We start from the raw sequence: 21288 nt of genomic DNA, 5'->3' as shown, positions 1-21288 counted from the left end.
AAAGGACCCAGCTGGAATGTGCCCTCTGGTGCCACTCCCGCCCTGTGCCTTCTTCCACGCTGACCCTACTATGGCTATGATCGTGCAGGAGGGAGGCTCCCGGCTCTGTGGTCACTGCCTCCCACCTAGGCCTGGTGTGAAAGAGAGGCTGCGAAGTTTTCTGGATGGCCTGTTGCTGCTTCTCCCTTATCCCATCCACCACCCCCGATGCCCCAGCCACTGAGATCTGCCTGGATAACGAAGGGACCTTTTCCACATCCATCACCTCATTTGGTCTTATTTCGTCACAAGGTGCTCAAAATCCATTCTCTTTTAGCTCAGTAGCAGGGCACCTGCCTAGGATGTGCAAGGCCTTGGGTTTGATTCCCAGCAATACACACACACACACACACACACACACACACACACACACACACGAATTCATTAAATGGATGGACACTGGGGACCACCACTGACCTACATCATCCTTCCTCAAGCTAAAAAATAAAAATAAAACATGTTTCCATATTACTACCACCTTCGTAGTCGGGCCCAGGAAATCTCCAGCATCCTCCAGGGCACCTCTTCAGCTGTGTACACAAGTGCAGCTCCCTGTCACCTACTTGCCCCACCTCCAGACACAAGAGCCACCCATCTCAGGTACCATGCACACTCTGTCCCCTTCTCCCCACACCCCCTGTCAGAGTTCAGGGAGGCAGGACTCAGGCTTCCGGTTGGGAACGAATGAAAGGGGCACCGCTGGAGGGTACTCAGACCCAGTGAGGCCAGAAGGTGGCCTGTCCCTGGGGTTGCTGTAGAAGAGGACACCATAGCCACGCTCTCCGTGAGTCCACCTGTGGCCGTGACGTGAATGCTACGCACTTCCACGCGGTGCCCTTCTTAGGAAGCACTGAACACCCAGGATAAAGTTGAGTGTCCTCATCTGAAATGACCCAAAATCCACAACTTTTGAACCACTGACAGGAAACCATAAGAGAAATATCCCACACCAGGATGCTTCATTTCATGCACAAAATTATTTAAAATATTATATAAAATTATCTTCTGGCTACTTGCAGAAGGTGTACTTGAAACAAATGAAATCGGTGTTTAGAGTTGGGTCCTTACACCCCAACCCTCTAGCCTTTCTTGATTCCTCAGCAATGGTGCCGTCAGACTAATAATGAGAATCAAAAAGCTAAGAACGGGGCTGGGGCTGGGGCTAAGCCGTAGACGCTTGCCTAGCAGGTGTGAGGCCCTGGGTTCTATCCTCAGCACCACATAAAAATAAATAAATGAAATTAAAGTATTGTGTCCATCTACAGCTAAAAAATACATTAAAAAAAAAAAAAGCTAGGAACTCCTCCTGCAACCTATGGGGACGCCATACATTAAAGTCACTGATAAAACTCGAAATGGGGCTGCGGTGTGGCTCAGCGGCAGAGCGCTAGCCTAGCACGTGCAAAGCCCTGAGTTCGATCCTCAGCACCACATAGAAATAAGTAAATAAAGGTATTGTGTCCAATGACAACTAAAAAATAAATATACATTAAAAAAAAATACCCGCAATGGCACGAGGTGAATCCAGTCTGCACAGTCGGGCTGGGTGCGCAGCCTCCCCCCAGCTTCATCCCCCCAGCACAGAACGCAAAGGCACTAGACGTCAGGGTTAATAACAGCTTTATTTGCCTCATACAGCATCACTTTCTTACATTCTCAATTAATTTGCCATTAAAGTGCCAGAAATTTTCTGAATCATGAAAATATTTGTTAAAAAAAAAAAGAAATCAGAACTATCATCAGGAACATGGCGGTCATGAATAAAACATTTCTCTTACAAAACACAGAATACAAGTCCCTCCTGTTGAGCCAGTGGGTTGGACAATTTGCAGTTTCTAATTCCCTCTCACCTCACCTTTGAGCACTGAACTGGCTGGGACCACCACCCCTGGGGGGAAAAAGCTGTGCTAAAGACCCCCAAACCACACCCATTCTCTGGCTGTCACCTCCTCTGGGCCATCACATCGAGATGCTCTGTTTGAATAGATCTGATCTTAGGATCAATGCTGATCTCCCCACCCCACCCCTGCTGCCTTGACCCCACCCTCCCCTACTAACAAAAGCCCAAAGTCATTACAATGAAAAAAAAAATGGGTTTCCATTACCCCCAACACTAACAATGTTCAGTAAAAACGAGGATAATAAACACAAAAGCTGGCTTTAGTAAACAGGAGCTCTCAGCGTTCAATGCAAAAAAAAAAAAAAACTGAACTCTTAAAGGCAAAATAACTGTTGACTTTGCACACGGCTGGATGAACTTGGAACTCTTCTTCAGTAGAGTTCCTGGAGCCTGTCGGTGGTTGGTTTTTCAGCACCTGCCACCACTGGGAGAGGCCAGATCTTTGCATTATTGCTGAGGCTGTTGGGGTGTTTCTCTTTGCAGTTTATAAACAAAGACACCCGAGGCGGATGTATTTATAGAGATATGTACACACATACAGAGGCCCTCTACTCTTTCTTTGTGGAAACCGCCAGCTCAACCTCGGGCAGCTGGATGCCGACCTTAGTGCCACTGTCGTTGCTAGAAGAAGAGGACAGTCGGGACTTCTTAGAGGCCAGGGACACTCCACTCCCCTGTAACTTGCCTGCCTCATCATCGCTCCCGGTCACCTCGTAATGACCTTTGCTCTTTGACCCTATTCCACCAAAGGTACCGAACTTCAGCTTTCCATGCTTCCCTTTAACTTTCCCACCTTCCAGGGACATTTCTCCACCTTCAAACTCTAAAGTCCCCGTGGGGGTGGAAGGGGCAGAGAACTCCCTTTCATCGCTGAAAGAATTGGAGCGGTGCCGCGGCTTCTTGCTTTTAAACAGGGAGAATTTGCCTTTGGGTGAAGATGCCTCGGCCTCTGCTTCTCCTTCCAGGGAGCCCAGGCTGGCCTTGGAACTTTTCAGGTCGCCTTTGGACCCAGAGATGGATGCTTCTGGCGAACCCGTGACGCCACCTTTCCCTTTAGGTTTGGAAAAATTGAACTTGGGCATTTTGATTTTGGACTTTTTAAGTTTTACTTCGGATTCTTCCCACTCGCCTTCTCCAGCACAGGCCTGCACGTTGGCCTCCACTTTCGGGAAGTTGATATCCACCCCCACTTCTCTGCCAACCAGCTCACGGCCAGAGAAGGTAAATTTGGGGATCTTCATCTTGGGGAATGTTACTTTTCCAGATCCACTTTCCAAGTGACCTTGAGGCCCAGACACACTCAGCCCAGGACCCTGGAGTCCAATCTGACCTCCTTTCACTCCTCCTTCTACCTTTGGTCCTGAGAAATGAAGGCCCCCAGCAAGTTTAGATGCATCCAGGTTGAGAGCAGAGGAGGCCTGGGGTCCCTTCCACTCCACCCCAGACCCTTTAACACTCATATGCCCTTCGCCCAGGCTGATACCTGGGGCACTGATACCACCTGAAACATCCACACCGCCTTTGATTTTTGGGCCCTTCAAGCTGACACCAAGATCTGACTCAGGAGATGCCACATTGAAGGAAGGCCCTTTTACACTGATGTCAGGGACAGCTCCATGGAAAGCCATTCCTGAACCTTTCAGATCACCTTTGATTTCAGGACCCGAAATCTGCCCGGTTGGGAGTTTGACATTCACACCTGGCAGGTCCATAGCACATCCGGGGGACTTGATTCCAGGCATGTGGAGATGGCCGTCCAGGCCCTGAACACTGACACCCGGCAGACTTCCTGCGACCGTGGGGCCTTTCATCTCACCCATGGCCCCGAGGCTCCCTTTCACTTTTGGTCCTTCCAAGTTCAAGTCCACGTCTGGTGCTGAGATCTGAGGCCCTTTCAGGTTCACATCCATGCCTGGCCCCTTTAGCTCTCCACCAACTTGTGGCCCCTTGATGTTAATGTCCAAGTCAGACCCTGGAGTGGAGACGTCAAACTGGGGCAGCTTCATTTGGGGAAGTTTAATCCCACCTTCGGGTGCCTCCAAGCTTAGATCAGGAGCACCTACGGATATTTTAGGGCCCTTGATGTCACCAGAGACAGCTAGATCTCCCTGGAGGCCTGGTCCCTTCAGTGTCACGTCTGGTGCCCCGACATGAAGCGTTGTGGCAGTGATCCCCGGCACTTTCATACCATCTCCTCCCACCTGCACCTTTCCACCGACACCTCTGAGGTCCAGCCCTGGGGCCTGCACCTTTATGCTTGGAGCCGATGCGTCCAGGTCTCCCTTCAAACTTGGTCCTTTCAAGTTCAGGCCAAGATCAGGCCCGGAGACTCTTGGCATAGAGAGGCTGACTGAAGGCAAGTCTGTTCCTGGGCCCTTCAGAGAGACATCAGGCCCTTCAAGCTTAACATCTGGTGTGCTCAAGCCTCCTTCAAGAGAGGGCAGCTGGGCACTGAGCTCGGCCGCCCCACCCTCCATTTTCACGCCAGGGACGCTGATCTTGGGCATCGAAAAGTGGGGGAACTTGATTTTTGCTTCCGGACCATGCAGATCTACATCTGGTCCTTCCAGTCCCACACTGGGGACATCACCCTTTATCTTTGGTCCTTTCAAGTTAACATTCACATCAGGCATGGAGACTTGAGGGGCAGAAATGCCAAAAGATGGTGCTTTGATTTTAGCATCTGGGCCTTCGATGTTGACATCAGGTGTGCCTAAGTTGGCCTGTACCCTGGGGCCTTTCAAGTCGCCCTCTATTTTTGGCCCTGTCACATCCACACCTGACATCTTGAACTTGGGACCTTCCACATTAATTCCTGGTGAAGAAATATTTAGATCAGGTGCCTGGATTTCACCCTCCAGCTTGGGGCTAGGGAGCGGGGCCTCGGTTTTAAATTTAGGTGATTTGAGGTCAAACTCTACATCTGGGAAGTACATTTTTCCAAACATAGTCTTCTTGGTTTTGGGAGATTTTACATCGACTTTGAGTGCAGCATCTGGCCCCGTGACATTGACATCTACATCAGGAGCTTTGAGACTGGCATCGATCTCAGCCCCAGGAACATTCAAATCAAATCCCTGCTTTTTGGCCTTAACTTTAGGACCACTCATGTGAATTTTAGGCATTTTAAATTTACTTTTCTTGCCCTTGCCACCAACACTCATTTCAGGAGCTTCAACATTCAGTTCTGCCTCAGGAAGAGTCACATCGAGTGCAGGTGACTTGATGTCAGCTTTCGGACTTTTTGCCCCAAACCCAAACTTGGGTTTCTTAAACTTAGGAATCTTAACATCTGGCCCCTCAATGTTAATATCTGGGCTTTCCATGTGTACATCTAAGCTTGGAGCTTCCAGATCAACTTTGGGCCCCTTGAAGTCCATATCACCACCTTCTAGCTTGGGACCAGAAATTCCAATTTTTGGTGTCTTAAGATGCAAATCAACATCAGGAACAGTCACTTTCGGAGCAGATATATCCAGTGATGGCATCTTCAAATTAGGGCCACTGAGTTTGGCATCAGGGCCTCCAAAATCCAGACCTGGACCTTTCAGGTCTACTTCTGGGCCTTCAATCTTAGGGCCAGACACATCGAAATCTCCTTTTACTTTGGGTCCTTTCAAATCCAGGTCAACATCAGGCATGGAGATCTTGGGGGCCTTGATATTTATCTCAGGCATCTTGAACTTGGGACCTTTCAGCTTTGCATCTGGACCTTCAATATTTACATCCGGGACAGCAATGTCCACCTTGGGCCCTGAGACATCAATGTCAGCCTTGGGCAGGTTCACATCCACTTCAGGACCCTCTCCTTTGAAGCCGGGCATGCTGAACTTGGGCATTTTCACCTTGGGCATCTTCAGGTGCCAGTCTGGGCCTTGTACATCCACATCTGGGGCACTGATGTCCACTTTGGGGCCTTTGATGTCAATTTCAGGACCCTTGAGGTCACTTTCTACTTTTGGCAGAGATACATCCACATCGCCCTTCACTTTGGGACCTTTCAGGTTAAGGTCAACGTCAGGCATGGAGATCTTGGGGGCCTTGATGTTCATCTCCGGCATCTTGAACTTGGGACCTTTCAGCTTTGCATCTGGACCTTCAATGTTCACATCTGGAACCTCGATGTCCACCTTGGGCCCTGAGACATCAATGTCAGCCTTGGGCAGGTTCACGTCCACTTCAGGACCCTCTCCTTTGAAGCCAGGCATGCTGAACTTGGGCATTTTCACCTTGGGCATCTTCAGGTGCCAGTCTGAGCCTTGCACATCCACATCTGGAGCACTGATGTCTACCTTGGGGCCTTTGATGTCAACTTCAGGGCCTTTGAGGTCACCTTCCACTTTGGGCAGAGAAACATCCACATCACCTTTCACCTTTGGACCCTTCAGATTCAGATCGACTTCAGGCATGGAGATCTTAGGGGCCTTGAGATGCAGGTCAGGCATTTTAAACTTTGGACCCTTCAGTTTCCCTTCTGGACCATGAATGTCAATGTCAGGAGTCTCAAAGTCCAGCTTAGGGCCTTTGATATCCACTTTTGGGCCCTTCAAATCTCCTTCAGGTGCAGGAATAGAAACATCCAAATCTCCTTTTATCTTAGGTCCTTTCAAGTTCAAATCAATGTCACTCATGGAGATTTGGGGAGTTTTGAAATGGACATCAGGCATCTTAAATTTAGGACCTTTGATTTTCCCTTCAGGGCCTTCAATATCCACCTCTGGCCCTTTCAGATCACCTTCCACCTTAGGTAGGGAAAGGTCCACATCTCCCTTTACCTTTGGGCCTTTGAGATTTAAGTCAAAGTCAGGCATGGAAATCTTGGGAGCTTTGATATTCATCTCTGGCATTTTAAATTTGGGCCCTTTTAATTTTCCTTCTGGACCTTCAATATTGACATCAGGAACATCAATGTCCACACTGGGGCCCTTGATATCAATTTCAGGGCCCTTGAGATCACCTTCTATTTTGGGTAGAGAAACATCCACATCACCCTTCACTTTGGGACCCTTTAAGTTAAAGTCAATGTCAGGCATGGAGATCTTGGGGGCCTTGATGTTCATCTCCGGCATCTTGAACTTGGGACCTTTCAGCTTTGCATCTGGACCTTCAATGTTCACATCTGGAACCTCGATGTCCACCTTGGGCCCTGAGACATCAATGTCAGCCTTGGGCAGGTTCACGTCCACTTCAGGACCCTCTCCTTTGAAGCCAGGCATGCTGAACTTGGGCATTTTCACCTTGGGCATCTTCAGGTGCCAGTCTGGGCCATGAGCATCCACATCTGGGGCACTGATGTCCACTTTGGGGCCTTTGATGTCAATTTCAGGACCCTTGAGGTCACCTTCTATTTTGGGTAGAGACACGTCCACATCGCCCTTCACTTTGGGGCCTTTCAGGTTAAGGTCAATGTCAGGCATGGAGATCTTGGGGGCCTTGATGTTCATCTCTGGCATCTTGAACTTGGGACCTTTCAGCTTTCCTTCTGGTCCTTCAATATTCACATCTGGAACCTCGATGTCCACCTTGGGCCCTGAGACATCAATGTCAGCCTTGGGCAGGTTCACGTCCACTTCAGGACCCTCTCCTTTGAAGCCGGGCATGCTGAACTTGGGCATTTTCACCTTGGGCATCTTCAGGTGCCAGTCTGAGCCTTGCACATCCACATCTGGAGCACTGATGTCTACCTTGGGGCCTTTGATGTCAACTTCAGGGCCTTTGAGGTCACCTTCCACTTTGGGCAGAGAAACATCCACATCACCTTTCACCTTTGGACCCTTCAGATTCAGATCGACTTCAGGCATGGAGATCTTGGGGGCCTTGAGATGCAGGTCAGGCATTTTAAACTTTGGACCCTTCAGTTTCCCTTCTGGACCATGAATGTCAATGTCAGGAGTGTCTAAGTCCACCTTGGGTCCTGAGACATCAATGTCAACCTTGGGCAGGTTCACGTCCACTTCAGGGCCTTCTCCCTTGAAGCCGGGCATGCTGAACTTGGGCATTTTCACCTTGGGCATCTTCAAGTGCCAGTCTGGGCCCTGAACATCCACATCTGGAGCATCAATGTCCACTTTGGGGCCTTTGATGTCGATTTCAGGACCCTTGAGATCACCTTCTACTCTAGGCAGAGACACATCCACATCTCCTTTCACCTTAGGACCCTTCATGTGCAAATCAAAGTCAGGCATGGAGATCTTGGGAGCTTTGATGTTCATCTCAGGCATCTTGAACTTGGGACCTTTCAACTTTCCTTCAGGTCCTTCAACACTAACATCAGGACCTTCAATGTCCACCTTAGGCCCTGAGACATCAATGTCAGCTTTCGGCAAGTTCACATCAACCTCTGGTCCTTCTCCCTTGAAGCCTGGCATGCTGAACTTGGGCATTTTTATCTTGGGCATCTTCAAGTGCCAGTCTGGGCCATGAACATCCACATCTGGAACATCAACGTCCACTTTGGGGCCTTTAATGTCCACTTCAGGAACTTTAATCTCACCTTCCACTTTTGGCAGAGACACGTCCATATCGCCCTTCACTTTGGGGCCTTTCAGGTTAAGGTCAATGTCAGGCATGGAGATCTTGGGGGCCTTGATGTTCATCTCTGGCATCTTGAACTTGGGACCTTTCAGCTTTCCTTCTGGTCCTTCAATGTTCACATCAGGACCTTCAATGTCCACCTTGGGCCCTGAGACATCAATGTCAGCCTTGGGCAGGTTCACGTCCACTTCAGGACCCTCTCCTTTGAAGCCGGGCATGCTGAACTTGGGCATTTTCACCTTGGGCATCTTCAGGTGCCAGTCTGGGCCTTGTACATCCACATCTGGGGCACTGATGTCCATTTTTGGACCTTTGATATCAACTTCTGGACCTTTTAGATCTCCTTCAATCTTGGGGAGAGAAGTATCCACATCACCCTTCATCTTGGGACCCTTCAGATGCAAATCAATGTCAGGCATGGAGATCTTGGGGGCCTTGATGTTCATCTCTGGCATCTTGAACTTGGGACCTTTCAGCTTTCCTTCTGGTCCTTCAATGTTCACATCAGGACCTTCAATGTCCACCTTGGGCCCTGAGACATCAATGTCAGCCTTGGGCAAGTTCACGTCCACTTCAGGACCCTCTCCTTTGAAGCCGGGCATGCTGAACTTGGGCATTTTCACCTTGGGCATCTTCAGGTGCCAGTCTGGGCCTTGCACATCCACATCAGGGGCACTGATGTCCATTTTTGGACCTTTGATATCAACTTCTGGGCCTTTTAGATCTCCTTCAATCTTGGGGAGAGAAGCATCCACATCACCCTTCATCTTGGGGCCCTTCATGTTCAAGTCAATGTCAGGCATAGATATTTTGGGAGCCTTTAAATGCATTTCTGGCATCTTAAATTTGGGTCCCTTCAATTTACCCTCTGGGCCTTCTATATTAATATCAGGAGTGTCAATGTCCACTTTGGGGCCTTTAATGTCCACTTCAGGAACTTTAATCTCACCTTCCACTTTTGGCAGAGACACGTCCACATCGCCCTTCACTTTGGGGCCTTTCAGGTTAAGGTCAATGTCAGGCATGGAGATCTTGGGGGCCTTGATGTTCATCTCCGGCATCTTGAACTTGGGACCTTTCAGCTTTCCTTCTGGTCCTTCAATGTTCACATCAGGACCTTCAATGTCCACCTTGGGCCCTGAGACATCAATGTCAGCCTTGGGCAGGTTCACGTCCACTTCAGGACCCTCTCCTTTGAAGCCGGGCATGCTGAACTTGGGCATTTTCATCTTGGGCATCTTCAGGTGCCAGTCTGGACCATGAACATCCACGTCTGGGGCACTGATGTCCACTTTAGGGCCTTTGATATCAACCTCTGGCCCTTTCAGATCCCCTTCAAGTTTGGGTGGAGAAATATCCATATCACCTTTCACCTTGGGACCCTTCAGATTTAAGTCAATGTCAGGCATGGAGATCTTAGGAGCTTTTATGTTCATGTCAGGCATCTTGAATTTGGGACCTTTTATGCTTCCTTCTGGACCTTCCACATTGAGTTCTGGGCCCTCAACATTCAGAGTGGGACATTCTATGTTGATGTCTCCTTTTGGTAGATCCACAGCCATTTCTGGACCTTCTGCTTTTAAGCCAGGAACACCAAATTTGGGCATTTTCATCTTGGGCATTTTCACATTCAAATCTGGACCATGAACATCTACTTCAGGTGCATTAAGGTGGACATCTGGTGCCTGAATATCCACTTTGGGACCTTTAAATTCTCCTTCTAAAGTTGGACCTGCAACATCTAAATCTCCTTTGACTTTAGGACCTTTCAAATTTAACTCGACATCAGGCATAGACACTTTGGGAGAGGAGATACTCAGGAAAGGCATTTTAAACTTAGATCCTTTCACTTTTCCTTGAACTTCAACTTCAGGAGCATTAAGATCAACTTTTGGGCCAGTTACATCAATATCTGGCTTTTTAGCTTTAATATCCACCTCAGGTGTCTGAACTTTGGAGCCCGAAAAATTAAATTTGGGAAGTTTAAAACGAGATTTCTTTGACTTGCCTTCAATATTGAGCTTCGGACCAGAAATGTCTACTTCTGGGCCTTTCACATCCAGTTTGGGAGCTTTAATGTCACCCTCCAGTTTGGGCCCAGAGATATCAACATCCCCCTTCAGCTTTGATCCCTTCAAATTCAAGTCAATTTCTGGCATGGAGATCTTGGGCATGTTTACATGCATTTCAGGCATCTTCAGTTTGGGACCTTTTAATTTGCCTTCTGGGCCATGAATGTCAATATCTGGAACATCTACGTCCAATTTTGGGCCTGTTATGTCAAGTGTAGGTCCTTTCAAATCACCTTCTACATTTGGAAGTGAAACATCCACCTCTCCTTTCACTTTAGGGCCTTTAAGATTAAGGTCCAAATCTGGCATGGAGATCTTGGGGGCCTTGATGTTCATCTCAGGCATCTTGAACTTGGGACCTTTCAGTTTTGCATCTGGACCTTCAATATTCACATCAGGACCTTCAATGTCCACCTTAGGCCCTGAGACATCAATGTCAGCTTTCGGCAAGTTCACATCAACCTCTGGTCCTTCTCCCTTGAAGCCTGGCATGCTGAACTTGGGCATTTTTATCTTGGGCATCTTCAAGTGCCAGTCTGGGCCATGAACATCCACATCTGGAACATCAACGTCCACTTTGGGGCCTTTAATGTCCACTTCAGGAACTTTAATCTCACCTTCCACTTTTGGCAGAGACACGTCCACATCGCCCTTCACTTTGGGGCCTTTCAGGTTAAGGTCAATGTCAGGCATGGAGATCTTGGGGGCCTTGATGTTCATCTCTGGCATCTTGAACTTGGGACCTTTCAGCTTTCCTTCTGGTCCTTCAATGTTCACATCTGGAACCTCGATGTCCACCTTGGGCCCTGAGACATCAATGTCAGCCTTGGGCAGGTTCACGTCCACTTCAGGACCCTCTCCTTTGAAGCCAGGCATGCTGAACTTGGGCATTTTCACCTTGGGCATCTTCAGGTGCCAGTCTGGGCCTTGTACATCCACATCTGGGGCATCGATGTCCACTTTGGGGCCTTTGATGTCAACATCAGGACCCTTTAAGTCACCTTCCACTTTTGGCAGAGAAACGTCCACATCACCTTTCACCTTAGGACCCTTCATGTGCAAATCAAAGTCAGGCATGGAGATCTTGGGGGCCTTGATGTTCATCTCTGGCATCTTGAACTTGGGACCTTTCAGCTTTCCTTCTGGTCCTTCAATACTAACATCAGGACCTTCAATGTCCACCTTAGGCCCTGAGACATCAATGTCAGCCTTGGGCAGGTTCACGTCCACTTCAGGGCCTTCTCCCTTGAAGCCGGGCATGCTGAACTTGGGCATTTTCACCTTGGGCATCTTCAAGTGCCAGTCTGGGCCCTGAACATCCACATCTGGAGCATCAATGTCCACTTTGGGGCCTTTGATGTCGATTTCAGGACCCTTGAGATCACCTTCTACTCTAGGCAGAGACACATCCACATCTCCTTTCACCTTAGGACCCTTCATGTGCAAATCAAAGTCAGGCATGGAGATCTTGGGAGCTTTGATGTTCATCTCAGGCATCTTGAACTTGGGACCTTTCAACTTTCCTTCAGGTCCTTCAACACTAACATCAGGACCTTCAATGTCCACCTTAGGCCCTGAAACATCAATGTCAGCTTTCGGCAAGTTCACATCAACCTCTGGTCCTTCTCCCTTGAAGCCTGGCATGCTGAACTTGGGCATTTTTATCTTGGGCATCTTCAAGTGCCAGTCTGGGCCATGAACATCCACATCTGGAACATCAACGTCCACTTTGGGGCCTTTAATGTCCACTTCAGGAACTTTAATCTCACCTTCCACTTTTGGCAGAGACACGTCCACATCGCCCTTCACTTTGGGGCCTTTCAGGTTAAGGTCAATGTCAGGCATGGAGATCTTGGGGGCCTTGATGTTCATCTCCGGCATCTTGAACTTGGGACCTTTCAGCTTTCCTTCTGGTCCTTCAATGTTCACATCAGGACCTTCAATGTCCACCTTGGGCCCTGAGACATCAATGTCAGCCTTGGGCAGGTTCACGTCCACTTCAGGACCCTCTCCTTTGAAGCCGGGCATGCTGAACTTGGGCATTTTCACCTTGGGCATCTTCAGGTGCCAGTCTGGGCCTTGCACATCCACATCAGGGGCACTGATGTCCATTTTTGGACCTTTGATATCAACTTCTGGGCCTTTTAGATCTCCTTCAATCTTGGGGAGAGACGCATCCACATCACCCTTCATCTTGGGACCCTTCAGATGCAAATCAATGTCAGGCATGGAGATCTTGGGGGCCTTGATGTTCATCTCCGGCATCTTGAACTTGGGACCTTTCAGCTTTCCTTCTGGTCCTTCAATGTTCACATCAGGACCTTCAATGTCCAGCGTGGGCCCTGAGACATCAATGTCAGCCTTGGGAAGTTTCACGTCCACTTCAGGACCCTCTCCTTTGAAGCCGGGCATGCTGAATTTGGGCATTTTCATCTTGGGCATCTTCAAATGCCAATCTGGGCCATGAACATCAGGAGCATTAACATCTATTTTGGGGCCCTTGATATTTACATCTGGTACTTTTATTTTACCTTCTACCTCAGGCACAGACACATCCACATCTCCCTTGATTTTGGGTCCTTTCAAATTTAGATCAACATCAGGCATAGAAATATTGGGGGCTTTGAAGTGCATATCAGGCATCTTGAACTTAGGGCCTTTCAATTTTCCCTCTGGTCCTTCAATATCAACTTCTGGCCCACTGATATTCATATGTGGCCCTTTGAGGTCTCCTTCCAATTTTGGAACATCCACATCCACCTCTCCCTTTACCTTGGGACTCTTTAAGTGTAGATCAATATCTGGCATGGAAATTTTAGGAGCTTTAAAGTGCATGTCTGGCATCTTAAATTTAGGACTTTTCCATTTACCATCTGGGCCTTCCACAGAGACTTCTGGGAGATCAGCATCTAATTTGGGGCCCTTGACATCCAGTTCAGGACCCTTTAACTCCCCTTCAAGCTTTGGAACAGATACATCAATGTCTCCTTTGACTTTAGGTCCCTTTAAGTTAAAGTCCACATCAGGCATGGAGATCTTGGGGGCATGAAAGTGCATCTCAGGCATCTTAAACTTGGGACCCTTCAGCTTCCCTTCTGGACCCTCAAGACTCACATCTGGAACGTCAATGTCCACCTTGGGCCCTGACACATCAATGTCGGCCTTAGGCAGGTTCACGTCCACTTCAGGACCCTCTGCTTTGAAGCCGGGCATGCTGAACTTGGGCATTTTCATCTTGGGCATCTTCAGGTGCCAGTCTGGGCCATGAGCATCCACGTCTGGGGTGCTGATGTCAACTTTTGGCCCTTTGATGTCCACATCTGGCACTTTCATCTCACCTTCCATCTTGGGCACTGTCACATCCACATCTCCTTTGACTTTGGGGCCTTTCAAGTGTAAGTCCACATCAGGCATGGAGATCTTGGGGGCCTTGAAGTGCATGTCGGGCATCTTAAACTTGGGGCCTTTCAACTTTGCATCAGCACACTCCAAATCAACATCAGGTACCTCCACGTCTACACTGGGACCTTTCAAATCTCCTTCCAATTTTGGCACAGACACATCCATATCACCCTTGACTTTGGGGCCTTTCAAGTGTAAGTCCACATCAGGCATGGAGATTTTGGGGGCCTTGAAGTGCATCTCAGGCATCTTAAACTTGGGACCCTTCAGCTTCCCTTCTGGACCCTCAATGTTCACATCTGGAACGTCAATGTCCACCTTGGGCCCTGACACATCAATGTCGGCCTTGGGCAGGTTCACGTCCACTTCAGGACCCTCTGCTTTGAAGCCGGGCATGCTGAACTTGGGCATTTTCATCTTGGGCATCTTCAGGTGCCAGTCTGGGCCATGAACATCCACGTCTGGGGCATCGATGTCCACTTTGGGCCCTTTGATGTCAACATCTGGCACTTTCATCTCACCTTCTATCTTGGGCACTGTCACATCCACATCCCCTTTGACTTTGGGGCCTTTCAAGTGTAAGTCCACATCAGGCATGGAGATCTTGGGGGCCTTGAAGTGCATGTCTGGCATCTTAAACTTGGGGCCTTTCAACTTTGCATCAGGACACTCCAAATCAACATCAGGCACTTCCACATCCACACTGGGACCTTTCAAATCTCCTTCCAATTTTGGCACCGACACATCCATATCACCCTTGACTTTGGGGCCTTTCAAGTGTAAGTCCACATCAGGCATGGAGATCTTGGGGGCCTTGAAGTGCATGTCGGGCATCTTAAACTTGGGGCCTTTCAACTTTGCATCAGGACACTCCAAATCAACATCAGGTACCTCCACGTCTACACTGGGACCCTTGATATCAACTTGTGGACCTCTAAGATCACCTTCCAGTTCTGGCAGAGAAGCATCTATCTCGCCTTTCAGTTTGGGTCCCTTCAAATTCAAGTCCACATCTGGCATAGATATCTTGGGAGCTTTGATATTCAACTTGGGCATCTTAAATTTGGAGCCTTTCAATTTTCCTTCTGGTCCTTCAATATCCAAATCAGGGGCATCAATATCCAAGCTGGGTCCAGACACATCAATGTCAGCCTTGGGCAGTTTCACATCCACCTCTGGGCTCTCTGCTTTGAAGCCGGGCATGCTGAACTTGGGCATTTTCATCTTGGGCATCTTCAGGTGCCAGTCTGGGCCATGAACATCCACGTCTGGGGCATCGATGTCCACTTTGGGCCCTTTGATGTCCACATCTGGCACTTTCATTTCACCTTCTATCTTGGGCACTGTCACATCCACATCCCCTTTGACTTTGGGGCCTTTCAAGTGTAAGTCCACATCAGGCATGGAGATCTTGGGGGCCTTGAAGTGCATGTCGGGCATCTTAAACTTGGGGCCTTTCAATTTTCCTTCTGGGCATTCAATATCAATATCACCAACATCCACATCCATCTTAGGGGCTTTCACGTCAACTTCTGGACCTTTCAGGTCTCCCTCCATTTTGGGAAGGGAAACATCCACATCAGTTTTCAGTTTAGGAGCTTTCAGATTAAGTCCAACATCTGGCATAGAAATTTTGTGGGTCTGTATATTCATACTTGGCATCTTGAACTTGGGGCCCTTTAGTTTCCCCTCTGGAGCTTCAATATTCACGTCTGGAGCCTCAATGTTCACTTGGGGTCCTGAGACATCAATGTTGGCCTTAGGAAGATTCACATCCACTTCAGGGCCCTCTCCTTTGAAGCCGGGCATGCTGAACTTGGGCATTTTCACCTTGGGCATCTTCAGGTGCCAGTCTGGTCCATGAACTTCCACATCTGGTGCATTAATGTCCACTTTGGGGCCTTTCACATCAACAGAAGGAGCTTTGATCTCGCCTTCTATTTTGGGGGCTGTAACATCATAATCTCCTTTTACCTTAGGACCTTTTAAATGCAAACCAACATCTGGCATGGATATCTTCTGAGGCTTTATGTTCATTTCTGGCAGCTTAAATTTGGGACCTTTGAGTTTTGCATCTGGACCTTCAATATTCACATCTGGAACTTCAACATCCACCTTGGGTCCTGAGACATCGATGTTGGCCTTAGGCAGATTCACATCGACATCTGGGCCCTCTGCTTTGAAGCCAGGCATGCTGAACTTGGGCATTTTCATTTTGGGCATCTTCAGGTGCCAGTCTGGGCCATGGACATCCACATCTGGAGCATCAATGCCAACTTTGGGCCCTTTAATGTCAACATCTGGCACTTTTATTTCACCTTCTACGTCAGGTAAAGACACATCCACATCTCCCTTTACTTTTGGCCCCTTAACATTCAAGTCCACATCAGGCATGGAGATCTTGGGAGCCTTGAAGTGCATCTCAGGCATCTTAAACTTGGGACCCTTCAGTTTCCCTTCTGGACCTTCAAGGCTCACATCTGGGGTTTCAATATCAACTTTGGGTCCAGCAATGTCAATGTCGGCCTTGGGCAGTTTCACATCCACCTCTGGGCTCTCTGCTTTGAAGCCGGGCATGCTGAACTTGGGCATTTTCATCTTGGGCATCTTCAGGTGCCAGTCTGGGCCATGAACATCCACGTCTGGGGCATCAATGTCCACTTTGGGGGCTTTGATGTCCACCTCTGGCACTTTCATTTCACCTTCTATCTTGGGCACTGTCACATCCACATCCACATCCCCTTTGACTTTGGGGCCTTTCAAGTGTAAGTCCACATCAGGCATGGAGATCTTGGGGGCCTTGAAGTGCATGTCTGGCATCTTAAACTTGGGACCCTTTAGCTTCCCTTCCGGACCCTCAAGGCTCACATCTGGAGCCTCAATGTCCACTTTTGGTCCTGAAACATCAATGTCAGCCTTGGGCAGGTTCAAATCCACATCTGGACCCTCACCTTTGAGGCTGGGCATGCTGAACTTGGGCATTTTCATCTTGGGCATCTTCAGGCTCCAGTCTGGACCTTGAACTTCCACATCTGGTGCTTTGATGTCTACCGGGGGAACTTTGATGTCACCCTCTATTTTGGGAGCAGACAGATCTAGATTTCCTTTCATTTTTGGCCCTTTGAGATCCAGGTCAACATCTGGCAAAGGCATCTTTGGAGCCTTGAAGTGCATCTCAGGCATCTTAAACTTTGGACCTTTCAACTTCCCTTCTGGTCCTTCAAGGCTCAGGTCTGGAGCACTAATATCCACCTTTGGTGCAGAAATGTCCACATCTGCCTTGGGAAGGTTCACATCCAATTCTGGGCCTTCTCCTTTGAGGCTGGGCATGCTAAATTTGGGCATTTTAATCTTTGGCATTTTCAGGTTCCAATCAGGACCATGAACATCAACATCTGGGGCACTGACATCTACTTTTGGACCTTTCAGATCCCCTTCTATCTTTGGCACTGTAACATCGTATTCTCCCTTTACCTTGGGACCTCTCATATGCAAATCCACATCAGGCATGGAGATCTTGGGGGCCTTGATATTCATCTCTGGCATCTTAATCTTGGGACCCTTCAGATTTCCTTCAGGTCCTTCAATATTCACATCTGGAACGTCAACATCCACCTTGGGTCCTGAGACTTCAATGTTGGCCTTAGGCAGGTTCACGTCCACTTCAGGACCCTCTCCTTTGAAGCCGGGCATGCTGAACTTGGGCATTTTCATCTTGGGCATCTTCAGGTGCCAGTCTGGGCCACGAGCTTCCACATCTGGGACATCAATGTCCACTTTGGCACTTTTGAGTTCAACGTCGGGAACTTTAATGTCACTTTCGACCTTTGGCACTGTGACGTTATATTCTCCTTTCACACTAGGGCCTTTCAGTTCTAAGTCCACATCCGGCATGGAGATCTTGGGAGCTTTGATGTTCATTTCAGGCATTTTAAACTTAGGCCCTTTCAATTTGCCTTCTGGTCCCTCAATGCTCACGTCTGGAGCACTAATCTCTACCTTGGGCCCAGAAATGTCCACATCAGCCTTCGGCAAATTCACATCCACTTCTGCACCCTCTGCTTTGAGCCCTGGCACACTAAATTTGGGCATTTTCATCTTGGGCATCTTCAGGTGCCAGTCTGGGCCATGAGCTTCTACATCTGGGACATCAATGTCCACTTTCGGGCCTTTCAGTTCTCCTTCCAGCTTTGGAACTGTGACATCATACTCTCCCTTCACCTTTGTACCTTTAACATGCAAATCTACATCAGGCATGGAGATCTTTGGTGTCTTGACACTCACTTCAGGCACCTTAATATCAGGACCTTTAAGTTTGCCCCCCAGGCCCTCCATCTTGACATCTGGAGCTTCCACGTTGACCTCTGGCCCTGAGATACTGACATTTCCTTTGGGTAGAGTCATTTCTACAACTGGGCCTTCCCCTTTGACCCCTGGAGTGCTGAACTTGGGCATTTTCATCTTGGGCATTCTCAGGTTCCCGTGAACTTCTACATCTGGGGCACTGACGTCCACTTTGGGGCCTTTGACATCAATTTCAGGGACCCTGACTGTCCCTTCTACTTTTGGGAGTGTGGCATCCACACCCCCTTTCCCTTTAGGTACAGCCACATTTAAGTCCACATCTGCCATAGAGATCCTACAGGTTCCTGTTTTCCCAGAAGGACTGCCCAGCTTGGGGCCTGTCAAGGTCCCCTCTAAGTTTGGTGTCTCTATGTCCACTTTGGAGCCTTTAACTGCCACTTGAGGGCCTTTAACATCACCTTTCACCTCAGGGGCAGAAACCTTAATATTTCCTTTTAGTTTAGGGGACCCAAGACTCAGATCCACATCCTGCATAGAGATTTTAGGTTTCTGAATAATCATTTCAGGAGTCTTGACTTTGGCACCCTTCATCTTCCCTTCCAGCCCACCAGTAGAGATCTCAGGGAGGCTCACACCCCCAGAGGCCCCAGGAAGAGTCACTTCACCTGTAGGCAGTGTCACATCAATGCCAGCTCCCTCTCCCTTTGAACCTGATGCAGAGAATTTAGGGACTTTCATCTGGGGCACATTCAGTTTGCCTCCAGGCCCATGAATATCAACGTCAGGGGCTCGAATTTCCACACTGGGGCCCGAGATGCTGCCCTCAACTTTGGGAGCAGAGGCATCTATTCCTATGCTTCCCAGTGGCTTGGAACCTTTCAGGCCTAAGTCACCCTCAAGTGACAGCCCAGCCATCTGAGGGCCTTTCAGCTTCCCATCAAGCCCCGCAATATTGGCAGAGGGGGCACTGACTTCCAGGTGAGGGGCTTGGATATTCCCACCAATGGTCAAGCCGGGCTTGCCACCCTTATGCCCTACAGAGAATTCAGGTGCAGAAACATTCAATCCTACCTCTGGTGCCTGGCCCTCGGGCCCGGCGGACACACCAAATTTTGGCATCTTCATGGTAGGAATCTTAATTTTGCCAGTGTCGCAGCTCTGGGGGGATGGGCCCTGCACCTCTGCTACCCCACCCTCAAGAGCAGATGAGCTATCCACTCCTGGAACTTGGATCCCTCCTTTGCCACCCAAGCCTGAGCCCTTTGCACTGACACTGACACCGGTGCTTCCCACCTTTATACCAGGCACAGTGACCTGGAGTTTCGAGTGGCCAGCACCCTGAAGCTCTGGTCCCGAGGCAGAAATGGCCCCTGCCTGGATGTCGACGGCAGCGCCTGCGGTTGGAGAGACCCCTGAGCCTGAGGGCAATCGGATCACTGTCTTCCCAGGCTGGGTCTCCACATCCACACTGGAGATTTCAGTCACTTCATGCCTTGGAATCTTGATCATGAATTCAGGGCTGCTGATGTCGATGTCCTTGGATCCTTCCCGGCCGGTCACATCCACAGTGTAGGCTGTGACCCTTCTGGTCACTGTGATGGTGCGGCTCTGGGTCTCCCCGAGGTCCCCTTCCACGCCATCCTCCGACTTCAGCCGAGGCTTGATCTTTGTGGTGTAGATGCGCTGGTACTCCTCATCATCCCCGCTCTGCAGAAAGACACGCCCCGCAGAGGTTGCAGCAGAGCCTGCCTACGTTGGCAGATGCCCGGCCGCAGCCTAGCTGACAACCTGGCTGCCGGTTTCCCAAAGGAGCTGGGACTATAACCCAGGTCCAGGGAGCCTCCTGGAGCAGAGCACAAGGGACTGAAAAAGGGAGTTGACAGCCACATCCCAGGAGGAAAACAGAAATGACCGGGGTGAATTCTGGTATCAAAAACCATGGAGAGGCTGGGATAGACTCCTGGACCCCGCCGTCTTGGAGGAGGAGCTATAATCCAAGAGAGCTTCAACCTGGAATGTCCCAGGGACAGGATGGGGGACCCACCAGCTCTCAACTCTCAACTCACTGGTTGTTTGTTTAATCAAAAAGAGGCTCCCAGGCCCTGCGTTGGAATGCACTTGTTGAGCCCAAGAGCCTGGATCTGCTTTGGCTACCACTTTCACTTTGAGGAGCTGTCATTTGCTTAATGAACAAGCCATCAGAAGAAGCAGAGAAGCATTCCTACAGGCACAGAGAAAAATGGTATCTGTGAAACAGAGGGGGAAGTAATTCAAAGAGCTTGCAGAGTGGCCAACCTTCCTCCTGGTGTCTAGGCCCAGACCTCAATGAGCTGGTTCCCATGCCATGGCACAGTGGGCACTCTCAAGAGACTGATGGAAGACTGACGGGCAGCATCAGCCACATGCCACACAGGAGTAGGAAGGAACAGGCTAACCAAGGGCCCAAGAGAGCCCAGAAAGGTGAAAAGAGGAGGAGTTAGAAGAAAGTCCAAGAAGCAGACAGAAGGTTCATAAAGTGGGGCCAACAGGCCAGTGTGGTCTAGGGGAGCTCAGGGCACAAATGGGCCACATGGTACTCACCAGAACCACCTCTGAGCTGCGGGAGCTGAAGACTTCATGGGTCCAGGTCTGACCAGGCTCAGGGGAACGATCCCCCTTGCGGTGCAGCTTCAGGCCGACAGTGTGATGCCCCATGGTGTTCAGCAGCTGGGTCACCTCGCCTGACTGCAAGTTGTCAAAGTAGATGGTGGCACCCACAATCTGGTCCCCTGAGCAAGAAAGAGCAGCAAACAGGTAAGACCCAGGGTCTCAGGGAAACAGCCATGCACTGGGCATGTAAACTGAATTGCTTTAACCCTCATGAGCACCAGGAGGGTTTGGTAAGACTCAATGTACAGATGAGGAAACCGAGGCTCAGGCTATTGCTGGGTGCAGATGCACACACCTGTAATCCCAGCAACTTGGGAGGCTGAGGCAGGAGCATGGCAAGTTCAAGACCCCAGCAATTTAGCAAGACCTTGTCTCCAAATAAAATAA

General features: G+C 49.3%; 1 protein-coding gene across 2 annotated transcripts in view; it reads right to left on the bottom strand.

Moving 5' to 3' along the window:
• The window catches only part of Ahnak (AHNAK nucleoprotein), an 89885-nt gene that overhangs the window by 57371 nt on the left and 11226 nt on the right, over positions 1-21288 (bottom strand). The window contains exons 4-5 of one of the 2 annotated variants that reach the window (XM_078045852.1): positions 20833-21020; positions 1643-19959 (exon numbers count right to left, since the gene is read on the bottom strand). In XM_078045852.1, coding sequence (XP_077901978.1) covers positions 2488-19959; positions 20833-21020 — 17660 coding nt within the window. In that variant the 3' untranslated portion in view covers positions 1643-2487. Of the gene's footprint in view, positions 1-1642; positions 19960-20832; positions 21021-21288 lie in introns of those variants that run through there. The other variant, XM_005331505.4, reaches the window with a different exon arrangement.

Source organism: Ictidomys tridecemlineatus, chromosome 4 (genome assembly GCF_052094955.1).
Source record: "Ictidomys tridecemlineatus isolate mIctTri1 chromosome 4, mIctTri1.hap1, whole genome shotgun sequence".
Taxonomy (NCBI): domain Eukaryota; kingdom Metazoa; phylum Chordata; class Mammalia; order Rodentia; family Sciuridae; genus Ictidomys; species Ictidomys tridecemlineatus.
The sequence above is the reverse complement of the archived record's forward strand: the minus strand, read 5'-3'. Positions and strand labels throughout refer to the sequence as shown.